Raw genomic sequence first — 13,274 nt, forward strand, 5'->3', positions numbered from 1 at the left:
CTTAAAAAAATTTAGTAATGTTAGTAATGTAAGTAATGTTTGTTATAGATTTTTTATTATTTTAAGATTGTTAAATAGATTGTTGGTATGGATTATTTTACATAGTTTTCATAGATTCTTTATATATTGTTTTATAGTTGTTCTGAATAGTTTATTAGTATTAAGGACAAGAGTTGTTTTGAAAACCAGATTATTGTATCTGAAAAACGATCGCTAAATAAAGACCTTTTTTATTTATTTATTGCATTTACTGTTATTTTGTTTATTATCATTAATTCATTTCTTGACCACTGGAAGGCTTAACAAATAGTAAAATAAACAATCGAATCTATATATAAAGCCAAAAATACCCATGAAATTTTGAGAAAACTACAAGTCGCAACCCCATAACCATATACTTAAAATGTTCGTCATGACGAGAAAGCTTGCGCAAAACTATCCATTATTCCGTAAATTGCCCTTTAAGGTCGTAATTCCTAAGAGAACTTTCCATATACCTTATGTTAAAAATACCTCAGCTGTACTTATTTTTATGTTGTTCTTTCAATTTATTACCTTTTTGTTTGTACTACTGTATTCTGTTTTGTTTATTTCAGCGTTTAACCAATCAATAGTTTTATTAACACTTGTCACTTATGAAGTCAAACGGGGAGAAGCCCGTGGGTAACAGCTAGTTGAAAAGTAACACACGATTATGTCAACCACCTAAAATCGTCCACTCACGTTGATCCCAAAAATAAACAAAAACATTTGTGTTAAAGACGGAGATTGTCTCGTCTCGCATTGTCAAGTGTTTCCAATGCTTAGTCAAATATTGGTTTAATCGTAAGTATTGCGCAACTGAAGCGTCAACGGCCATTGGTGGATTGTTCTTAGAATAACAATGGCCAAGGCTCACTGATAACGCAAACTTTGAACTTTAATCACTGATAATGCTTTGTACCACGTGAACACTGTTTACTTAGTTTTGGCAACTCTTGGTTGGTCATTTGGGAAATACCTGATTAATTCGTTTCATCGTCTACCTTTTTTTCATGAAATCCAAATAAAATAAACAATATGAACAATGACACATACTTTTTTCCATTAGATTGTCAACAAACTTTATCATGGAGTAAATGTTGGGAGTAGTTATGGTAGTTATGGGGGAAATCACAAAAGCTGCAATAACTTTTAAACCGTAATTTTTACAGCAATGGGGGGAGGAACCATTTTGTTTGGAATCATAAGGATGATAAAGAAATACTACATTTTCATTAAAATTAGTCGATCTATTAAAAAATTCGATATCTCCGTTATTTTATAGGGTTTTTATGGAACAACCACATAAATTACAATAGCTTTTAAACTGTAATTTTTAAAGCAATTGGGGTTAAAAAATTTGTCTACACTCACTAAGTTTTAATCAAAACCGTTCGGGCCGTTTTTGTAAAAACTTGATTTTCTCCGTTTATGGATTTTTATGTAAAAAAACACCATTAAAAATCAAAATTTCAAAAAAATGTAAAAAGCCTGGAGATACCATGGATTAGTACCTACATACCAGATTTAATCAAAATCGGACCACAGGAGTAGTCTGTAGCACTGTGCACATCCGCACACACATACATCACTTACAAGGGACCCAAAACAGATGTATCCACTCAAAACTCAAACTCGAAAATGTTGACGAACACAATAGGTACTTTCTCCATATAGGGGAAGAAAGTAAAAATCCACTCTATTACTTCCCTGCTAACTGTTATACTTAAATACATTTGATTGCAGATTATAACTTTACCTCATGTACTTTGTTGTTAGCTTACTGCTAACAAAACACTAAGACAATGCACTAACAATATTCTATAAACTAACACAAGCTATTACACATTTATGAGCTCAACAATCTATCCATAACGTTTGTACAGTCAAGCCAACTCATCTACTATTTCAGGTGTGGTTGTTGAGGGTTAGTGACGTCATTTGTTTATGTTATGATCCATACCGTTACTGTTCTAACATTCATGGCACATTCATAAAAACTGTAATCAGTATTGGCTCAAATTTAATCCAATTCCTCCCTTCACCACAAAGTAGCCGCAGGCTACGTATTCGTAAAATGGAATGTTATTTTATTTAAGTAGGGGGAAAATTATGACTGGCTTATATTTATCAAAATTTAATCAAATGAAATTTGCGTAGTCTGCAGGTTTAATTTCGTACGTGTAAACGCATTTTCACCTGTTCATTCATTCGTTTACTAATATAGCATTGTTACAGCTGTTTTTCCAACGCAACAAGAACTCAGTGCTGCCAACCTAACAAGTTAATTCGTTTTTAAGACACGTTCTAAGCGTTTAATTTCCTGTGCAAGTCTGCGAAGTCATCACAAAGTACTTCCTGAGTCTAACAAAGTCCATCAGTCAAAAAATCATAACTTCATGCTCAACCTTTACCTGTTACATTTAACTCACTTTTCATCAAACTATGCTTCAAGAACTGTGATTCAAGAACGCTTCTTCAAGACTAATTCATTATACGTATACTTAACCTTTACTTTTTAAAGAGTATTTTCGCATACAAATAGTACATATCTTTTATGCCATTATAAATATACTAGGAGACCCGTATGAAAATTCTGCATATATTCAAATCTTATTTTCAAGGCAAAAAATAACACCATTTAGCTTTCAAAGGTTATGTTCGTTTCACACAGTTATTATTAGGTAAGTATTTGTTATCTATGATAAAAATAATAATTTATAATATATTAAATTTGTAAATAGTATATCTACACCTTAAAGAAAGGTTTAGAAGGTTATTAAACCCAAAAGTTATGATTGATTTGTTTTTAAACATAAACAGATTAAGCTTAGTAATAAAAGTTGTCTTTTAAAAACCTTATCCTTATATTAAAACAATAAATTAAACTTTTTGGTAGCTAGTATATAAAAAAGCTCCATCTGAAGAGCTTTTGTAGCGCACACTTAATTGTTGGAGAGTTTCATTTATACTTAATTTACTATTAGTTTTAATTTTTTTCTTAACACAATGCAAGTTAATTGAACTCTTGAGAGAGCCAGTTTCAACCACATTAGTGTAGTACAAATGGCTTATTTATTGCCCGTGAACAGCAAGGCCAGTTTAGAGCTATAGCCTCGCAATAAATTGAGAACATCGCAAAACTACCGGAGCGAAACCAAAATAAAACACACTATTCCCACAAAATACTAACGTTTTCTCATTGTTATAAGTTCTTTATTTAGAAGGGCATCGATTTTAGAACAATTCACTTTTTTCAAGTAGGACTTCATCTATCAGATAACTGGTTGGATATTAGTTTGTTTGGTGACAGATATGGTTAGCAAAATAAATTTGAAAACCTTAATTTTAATTCCTAATTCATTCTTAATTTCCTCTTTATTTTGACCTATGGAACAAATTTCCGTAGTTTGATTGTTGTACTTACGGGACACCCTGTAGAATTTTACATTTAAAAGGTCGGATGCGAACGAAGTTTGTGACACATAAACATTATGTTGATATCCAAATTACACTCAATGTGGGTGTTTAAGCAGTCTGTAAAAGCAAAGTTGTTTCGCTGACAGACATTACCCGCTTCAACACAGAATCAGTTGAAATCAAGTGTTGCAACAAATTTAAGCTCAAACGAAGGATTAGCTGGAGTATATTTGTTGGGAGGAATGAGCGAGCAAAGTTTGTACTAGTTTGGAAACAAATTTTCCACTTTCACATTTGCAATATTACATTAAAGGCACGTGTGCTTAAAGTCATATTACATGATTATAATATGTACAGTATAATCATTGACTATTGGATACTGAAGTTGTATTAATAGTCAATCTAAAAATTATCTCTATTATCTCTATAATAAAATTGAGATGGTGTATGTTTGCCTGTGCGGCTGCCATGACTAAAATACTAAACCGATACAGACACACCGATGGTCCACATTTAGGAATATCATAGGTCTATTCACTTACCCGAGTTCCTCTCGGGCTACACCCCTTGGATGTCCAAAGTTTTGAGGTGAGGTTTTCAAAAGTAAATATTAATTGTTCTCCAGGAGCATAAGAAAATTCACAACCTTTGTTTACCTTTGTGTTGACATTTCAATGTAAACAATCACAACTGTTGAATTATTATTTGACAATTTCAGACAGCTGATCAAAACAACTAAAATAAAATATTTTACACAATTATTTATAAAACTATGTCATTGATTATGGAATTAAAGAAAGATTCTATAACCGTAAGTTATGACAATTATGTCATTGATACATTTTAATGTTAAAAGTAAGACAATTCAATGTAGGTAATTTATTGTATAAATTTGGTGGCTTTTGTTTATAAATTCGAACTACTTAACAAGGGTTTGGATTAGGCCATATAATACATCTTCCCGTTGCAAAGCACGGGTACAGAAGCTAATTATAATATAATATAGTATGTACACCGGTACACAAATAAATGAAAGTATTGGAGATGTTCCTCCACAAAAAACACAATAATTTTAATATTGAAATATAAATGCCTGACGCTTTGTTTGAAACCCCCTTTCTGCGTCTGTTTGAAATTAATTGTTACTGTTAGCAAATTTGCTGTATATGGAATAACTCTTGTGAATTCTTTCAGTAATTTATTAATTAGGTGCAAAATATTATACCAACATTACATATCATTTTTAGCCCATCTTTAATTTGTGAGAGACATAATATTAGCCTAGTAAGGTGTTTGTTATTCTAATTTTTCCCATATAGGTAATAAGCTATTACCGTAGGTCTCATGGTAAGACCGACACCCGGGACCGAATTACTTTTTCGATTTGAGGTCCCCAGAGGCAAAAAACACCATCCGTTCAAATTCGGGAATATTTTAGTAGAAATCCAGCCGAGTAAATGGAAATTCGCTTAGTCTGCAGGTTTGCTGCGGCGGGGGGTTATATCCTCACAGAACATTCGACATTCCTTCGTATTTTTAGAAAAACTTCCTCATTGTTCCTATACATAATTCCACACCCAATTTGTGAATTGATTGTCATAAAAATCATGAAACAACAAATATGTATATTGTATCTGATCGTTTACTGGATTCATTTAAAATGTCTGCGATAAACCCTATAGTTCTAGTCTTGATTTTACACATAACGTTGAAGGCTGCACGGGATTAAACAAAACAATCCGGATATTAGAGTTTCGCGGAAATTATTGGCTTGTAGATACGCGATGTTAATTCTACTTGATTACTAATCTTCCAATACACACATATTTTTCAAAGAGTGTTTGGATTTTAATTTTTTTTTTACAAAATTGACGTATGTAAAAGTTATGCATTTTTTTCATGCTTTAATTGTTTTTCGTAACCAATAACTTTACTTTTATTGATTTGTTTTATAAAATACAGTCATAAACAATTTTATGAACGTTAATTACATATGAACATATAATAAGGCAAACGGACATATTTCTTTATGATTGGCATTGCCAGTTGAGATGGTGCGTATTTTGAACCCAAATAATATGAGTGAAGGATGAGTGTAAGTGGAGTGAGATTTAGTTTTGTTACTGACCAAGATCAGATGTTAGGATCATTTATTTAAAGCTCAATGATCAGGAGCAGCTGGGTACTTCTTTGATCTCCATTTTCGTAAAGGGCTGGAGGTTAGGATCGAAAAGAAAACAAGTTTATTTTATCTATGTGTTTTTATTCAAACGTGTTCAATATTTGTGCAAATTCTGTCAAATCGACAGGTAGTATTTGGTAGTTCGTACTTCTTTTCGAAGTATTAACTCGGTTTTCGGTGAATAAACATGCTAGTTGATACTAGCCTCTAGTACAAACTACGACTTGCAGGTGAATAAAATGCTAGTTCGTACTACCCATAGTACATACTACATCACTTATGGAAAGTAGTATCTACTAGGCTCTTTCGGTGAATAAAAACCAGTCCGCATAGTAGTTACTTCATTTTTATGTAGTACGCTCAAGGGCATGCTTCAGTTTGTTCGTTTGCAAATATGGCGATGTTTTTACAAGTTCTTAACAGGAAAACATACCTTGAACTAAGAAATATTGGTAACTGTAAGCAATTACTGCGATTTGAGAATGATAGTGTTGATTTTTTGACCAACGAGCTTTTGCCTGGCAATGGGGAAGTTGAGAGAAGAGGCACTGTCATCTCGACAGAAAATGGAAATTTTATTGCGTTATTTTGGTGATCCAGGTAAGTGGGGTTTTTCCCATTTTTTACCCTAAAAACAAAAAAAATTGCAATTTCTTTCTCAACCATTTTGTAGAGCTTAAAAAAAGAAATAATTTAGTATATTGAAGCGCTGTTGTGTTCCTAACGGTCACGGAGGAAATAAAAAAAGTGTACATAATTTAAAATTCTCATGTTATTCTTATGGAGAAAATGAAAACTGTTGTAGTTTACTTGTTTATGTATATATATTGATAAAATTTGGCAAATGTATTTATTTCATCCTATACTATTGACATGGTCAAAAAACACTTTTGACCTTCCCCGTAGCAGCAAACCTAAGCACTTGTTAAATCTAATGTTATTTAAATCGGGAATAAATATGTCTTATTTATGGAAATATTTTAGTAAAAATGTAATCAGACAAATTGAAATTCGCTTAGTCTGCAGGTTTGCTGTGGCGGGGGTATTTTTTTAGTACAAATTAAATAGGTACGTTCTTATTGGTCGTAAATAAGATTTAAATATGTAATAACTAAGTGATTTAAATAAACAATATTTTTTAATTAGATAGGATATTGATTACATATTAGGAATTATGTAAAATTGCGAATTAATTGTTTATAAAGTAATATCAATTACATAGCGTAATTCAAATAATAATTTTTTATCTCGATAGGATTGTTGCGTTTTGTAATTTTCTCTTTTAGCAAATTTCCCTATAAGGAAGTAGCTATTACAGTAGGTGGCATGGTAAGACCTAGAGGCCCCCAGAGGCCAAAAACACCATTTATTCAAATTTTTATCAATGCTACTAGAACGACAAACAGCTGATTATCGCCGCACGCCTGTTTTGACTTGTTTATTAGTGAATCACTCTAGTAAGTACTAGGGGGTAGTACGTACTAGGCAGGTAGTACTTACTACATCACAAGTAGGGTACGCTGTACTTCAGGCCACCAATCAGAGAGCAGCATTTCATCCCCACCCCTCCTCCTAGGCCACGCCCCCTTTTGGTTCCACGTGGTCTAACCTCACTTTTATTTTCGCGCCAAACAACATAACCTTACTTTCCCGCCAATCGAAAAAAAACACTCACCTTCCCGCCAAGTAACATAACCTAACTTTTGCGCTAAACGAAAAAAATCACCTTCCCGCCAAGTGACATAACCTAACTTTTATTTTCGCGCTAAACAAAAAAAAACCTTACTTCTTCTCCACCAATTCCCGCCAAACTAAAAAAAACACCTTCCCGCCAAGTAACATAACCTCACTTTTATTTTTGCGCCAAACGAAAAAAACCTTACTTCTTCTTCACCGATTCTCGCCAAACGAAAAAAAACTTCACCTTCCCGCCAAGTAACATAACCTCACTTTCGCGCCAAACGTAAAAAATCACCTTCCCGCCAAGTGACTTTCGCGCCAAACGAAAAAATCACCTTCCCGCCAAGTAACATAACCTCACATTTATTTTCCCGCCAAACGAAAAAAATCACCTTCCCGCTAAGTGAATTTTGCGCCAAATGAAAAAAACCTCACCTTCCCGCCAAGTGACATAACCTTATTTTTATTTCCGCGCCAAACAACGTAACCTTACCTTCTCGCCAAGCCTCACTTTACGTATTGCATACGTAGGTTCCCGCCAACTGATATAACCTCTGTAATGATTAACTCTTGCCAAATGAAATAGCCTCCACTGAGTTATGTGTCCTTAATAATTACACAGATTGTTTGATTTAAAATATGTTTTAATGCCACTATATCTACGATTTATATTTACATACGTTTAAAAATATTTACAAATACTATAAATCTTCTTCTTCTTCTTCTTCATCGTCACGGTTCTGTAACAAAACAAGGAAGTGTTAAAGGTGTGTATCCTGGTTGCTGATTGGTTGTAATAAGCTTGTACCTGATTGGTTATAAATAGGTGATCTTTTGTGTGATTGGCCAATTTTTGCTATTTAAACTTTTCAGTACTTATTTTCTTTCACTTTGCTCTTGGCAATTGAACGTGTTGGATGTGTGCTCTTGTGTTTGATGTTTTGAGGTTATGTTTGCAAGTTATTTCTAGTGTTATATGTTAGCTTGATTATTTACGGTACATCAGTGGTAAGTGATCTTTGTTTCTTTAGTGTAACGTATTGCGCAATCGGTGTGCTATATTCAGCTTTGTGTGCGCGCAGCTGTGTCCCCACCACATCTTGTGTTTCAGTGTTGTTGTGTGCAATCGGTGTGCTATATTTAGCTGTGTGCGCGCGCAGGCTGTGTCCCCTCTAGATCTTGTGTCTCTGCGTCCCTTTTACTTTGCTCTAGGCGTTTGACGACGATGGATGTTAGTATGGCCGATAACGTATCTGATGAAGTAGTTGAACCCGTAAAAGTAGTTGAGCCTGTTACTTTGATTAGTACTGATCAAACTTATGTAAATAAATTTAGATTGTATGGGAGTAAAACTGTATTTAAATTCACCAATCCGCCTCCAGAAACTAATGAGATTGATTGGTTGAGACAAGGGTTTGCACAAATTGTAAATAGTATGAAAGAACAAGCTTTTGAAAATGATCAACTTGGGTTTACTTTGGAGAGTCTGAACTTGAAATCAAAAGCACCCGGCTATGTAAATTTTCGTCCGGCTACTGAAATTGATGAGAACGTATTGTGGCAAATCTTTGGTGGTATTGTGCAATCAAACTCTGAATCTATCAAATCTACCGACACCTTTAAAGTGGAATGCACTAGAATTAACCTTCCTGTAGGCTCTGGAAGGGTAAGGCCGGGGTTTTACAATACGTTTGATGAGGAATGCAAGGCAAGACGGGGAATTGTTGTTATAAATAATAAAGATAAATTGTGTCTTCCCCGTGCAATTGTAGTGGCTATGGCCAATGTAAGTAAAGATCCTGACTATAATGCAGTTAGAAAGGATAGGGCAAATAGGCAAACAATCAGGGCCCAGGAACTTGTGCGTCGAGCTAGAGTTGAAATGCCAGAGGGTGGAGCTGGCATCCCGGAGCTTGAAAAATTTCAAGGGTTTTTAAGGGATTACAAAATTGTCGTGTACAACTATGACAGCAAAGGTCGTGATGTCTACTTTGAGGGAAATGTAGAAAATGTAAAATTCACACTAAATCTACTGTTTCACGATGGTCACTACAATGTGATTAACAGTTTGACTGCTGCTTTTGTTTGTACATATTTTTGTGAAGCATGCCATATACCCTATGATCACAAAGGAGCCCACCGCTGCTCAAACATCTGCTCACAGTGTCAGACCATCTCACCCCCTTGTGTAGAGGAAAATGGCGGTATTCTGTGCCCTAAATGTAACATGACCTACAAAAATCAGGGATGTTTTATCGCGCATGAAGCTGATAGGTGTAAAAATGTAAAGAAATGTCTCGATTGCGGGAAACTGATTTGGATTAGAGAACGGTCCAAACCTCACAAATGTGGTGAAGTATACTGTAAACCGTGTGGTTCTTTTGAAGACCCTAACCACAAATGTTATATGAAACCTGACACGAGAAAGCCCAAGTCAAAAGATTTTCTGTTTATTTTCTTTGACTTGGAAACCCGCCAAGATGAGTCCCTGCCCTCAGATCCCGAGTCTAAATTGCATCAAGTAAACTTGTGTGTGTCACAACAGTTTTGCTATCAGTGTATTGAGGCTAAATTTTGTATGGCTTGTAAAAATCGAACAAGAGTCTTTAAATCTGAACCAGTCACTCAGTTCATGGACTATGTGATGCAAGTCCGTAAAAATTTCAAAGATGTCTGTGTTATTGCTCACAATGGGCAGGGCTTTGATTTTCAGTTTTTGCTCAAGTATGTGCTGGAGGATACAAAGTTCACTCCGAAACTTGTAATGCGGGGAACTAAGGTAATTTTGATGGAAATTGACAATGTGAGGTTTGTTGATTCACTTAGTTATTTCCCTATGCCTCTTGCTGCTCTGCCCAAGGCCTTTGACTTGCCTCCAGAAAAGAAGAAAGGCTATTTCCCCCACCTCTTCAACACCCTTAAGAATCAAAATTATGTGGGCCCTATGCCGGCAAAAGAGTTTTACTGTCCGGAATCTATGTTTGAAAAATCACACAAAGATTTTGAAAACTGGTATAATGAACAAGTTGCAAACCGCGTTACATTTGACTTTAAGAAAGAAATCCTCGAGTATTGTATCTCGGATGTTGATATTTTGGCCCAAGCTTGTTTAAAGTTCCGTTCAATTTTCCTGCAAGAGTGTAATGTTGACCCCTTTCTCGAGGCTGTGACCATTGCCAGCGCATGCAATTTAGCCTTCCGTCGGAATTTTTTGAAGAAAAATACTATCGGCATCGTTCCTAAAAACGGGTATAGGCTTACAGACGCTCAATCGGCTATTGCTTTACAGTGGCTATCATGGGAAGAGGAGAAACGTGGAGTTAGAATAGAACACGCTGGGCGTGGAAAAGAGGTCAAAATTAATGGAATGAAAGTTGACGGGTTTGACGGTCAAAATATTTATGAATTTCAAGGCTGCTACTGGCACGGATGCCCTAAATGCTTTCCCTACGACCGTGAACTTGCTTTGAAAGAAGATCCCTCTGACTCACTCCATTTGCGATATGAACGGACCAAATCGAAAATAGCAAAGTTGGGCGATAACGTCGTACAAATGTGGGAATGTGAGTTTAGAAAGTTAAAAAAGACAGAAAACCTGAAACATTTAGACAAGTTGCCGATCCTCAACAATTTACCTCTGAATCCGAGGCAAGCATTTTTTGGGGGTCGAACCGGGAACGCTAAAACGTATCACAAATGCGCTGAAGGGGAAGCCATTGAATACGTTGATGTATGCTCTCTCTATCCCTGGGTATGTAAATACGGTAAATACCCTGTAGGCCATCCGACAATCTATGTAGGTGATAGAGAGTGTAGACAGAGAGGTCTTAATGTCGAAGGCCTATTAAAGTGTAAAGTACTCCCACCACGCGATCTTTACCATCCTGTGCTCCCGGCCAAAATGAATGACAAGTTAATGTTTGTTTTGTGTGCGACTTGTGGAGATGGTCAGATTCAAAGTGATTGCGACCACGAAAGTGGTGACAGAGCGCTAATTGGGACCTGGACCATGGACGAAGTTCGTAAAGCTGTAGAAAAGGGCTATGTTGTGCTTGATATGTATGAACTTTGGGAGTATAAGGTAGCTACATATGAAAACGGTGGGTTGTTCACTGACTTTATAAATAAATTTTTAAAAATGAAACAGGAAGCATCTGGGTTCCCGGGCTGGTGTGAAACAGACGAGGACAAAAACAAGTACATTGAGGATTATTTTAAAAAAGAGGGTGTCCAATTGGAAAAAGACAAAATTATCAAGAATGGTGGCTTAAGGTCATTGGCTAAACTGATGTTGAACTCGTTTTGGGGAAAATTTGGACAGCGTGAAAATCAGACTAAAGCTACAATTGTCAGAGACCCAAAAACACTTTTCAAAATGTTAACTAGCCCCGAAATAGATGTAAATAGAGTACAGATTGTCAATGATGAGGTTCTTGTTGTCAGCTGGGAGTACATTGATGAGGTTGGGGAGCCATTGCAAAATGTAAATGTCGTGGTGGCTGCTTACACTACTGCCCAAGCGAGATTGAAGCTCTATGAGCATCTAGATGCCTTGGGTGGTCAAGTGTTGTATTATGATACTGATTCTGTATTGTATGTATACAAGGGTGGTTTGTACAGAGTTCCCACGGGAGATTATCTAGGGGAAATGACCGATGAGTTGGCCGAGTATGGACCAGGTTCATACATAACAGAGTTTGTATCTGGAGGGCCAAAAACCTATGCATACCTCGTGTGGTCAACAAACAAACAAAAATTGATTCCCGTTTGTAAAGTAAAAGGGCTTACATTAAACATGAAAACTTCTAAAAAGATTGGATTTGACAGTTTGAAAGAGATGGTCCTTGGTGATGCTGCACAAACAATGGACATTGAGGAAAATAGAATCAGACGAACAAAGGATAGAAATATAGTTACAATCAGTGAAGTCAAACAGTTTAAAATTACTGGACCAAAAAGGAAACATGGTAGCAATTATGATACACTTCCATATGGGTTTAAAATTCAAAAAACTCACCAAGATCTCAACTCCTGAATCACTACTATCACTGTCACTCAGCTCCTCCCAATCCCCAATATCCACCTCGTTCCAACCGTTCCACCCTCCCGGGCCCCAATTGACCCCAAATTCCGAATCTGTGTCTGAATCGTTGTCTTCTTCACTCAAATTCAAAAATTCACATACTCTGCGATATAAATAATGTTGAACAAAATCACTAACGACCAGCATCAGAGAGATCATGTTGGACACTGAACACATGCTGCACATGTGTTGCGCTCCCCTCTCCACTATCACTACATACCTTTATGGTGGCATATTCTATGTTTCTTGGTGGTAACGGTGGTGGCCTGAGATCCAAGGGTCGAAGTTCTTCGTAGATTGGTTCCACCGGCCTAAGAAATACCACTCTTGTCTTGACGATAAATGGCGACAGCTCGTCGCGCTTGATGGAGAATATCCAGCCAAAACACGATGCGAAACACATGGTGGCTGGGATCCAACTGGAGTGGGGCTATTTTTGAATGTGTTTGTACATTGAGGCGCTCAAATCTGGAGGGACTTGAGCTACTCCTTGTACATGTGTGAATGATGGTCACTGGCGCGGCTGACTAAAAAGCCCGTAAACCATGTGTGAAGGTCACTGGCACGGCTGACTAAAAAGCCTCTAAACCATGTATGAAGGTCACTGGCGCGGCTGAAAGGCCCGTAAACCATGTGTGGAGGGTTGAGTGTCATTCCACTTGGAACCTTCTCGCCACCATGTTGTCCCTACTTGAGCTCTCAGCTAGAACAATTACTGATAACATGTTTCTTTTAAATGCTGTAAAGCAAGCAGCAATCCCACCTGTGATTAAAGATTACATATTCAATTACCATCATGAAAACTGTGGCTATGTCTACTACCATATTTGCTTTCTCGACAATGAAGAATTTTGTAAGGATTGTGGAGAGGCAGCGAATATTTCTTTT

General features: G+C 36.3%; 2 protein-coding genes across 2 annotated transcripts in view; one reads left to right on the forward strand and one right to left on the reverse strand.

The window, feature by feature from the left end:
• LOC128997625 (uncharacterized) overlaps positions 1-1,785 on the reverse strand; it is a 6,715-nt gene extending 4,930 nt beyond the window's left edge. The window contains exon 1 of the mRNA XM_054423264.1: positions 1,781-1,785. Coding sequence (XP_054279239.1) covers positions 1,781-1,785 — 5 coding nt within the window. The remainder of the gene's footprint in view (positions 1-1,780) is intronic.
• A 4,362-nt stretch (positions 1,786-6,147) lies between these two features.
• LOC128997626 (uncharacterized) lies at positions 6,148-12,338 on the forward strand. The gene is made up of 3 exons (XM_054423265.1): positions 6,148-6,223; positions 9,691-11,896; positions 12,131-12,338. The coding sequence occupies exons 1-3, from the start codon at positions 6,148-6,150 to the stop codon at positions 12,336-12,338; spliced, it is 2,490 nt and encodes an 829-aa protein (XP_054279240.1).
• Positions 12,339-13,274: the final 936 nt, after the last annotated feature.

Source organism: Macrosteles quadrilineatus, unplaced genomic scaffold (genome assembly GCF_028750875.1).
Source record: "Macrosteles quadrilineatus isolate MER2022 unplaced genomic scaffold, UCM_ALF_1.0 Scaffold_6__1_contigs__length_79288215, whole genome shotgun sequence".
NCBI classification, from domain to species: Eukaryota; Metazoa; Arthropoda; class Insecta; order Hemiptera; family Cicadellidae; genus Macrosteles; species Macrosteles quadrilineatus.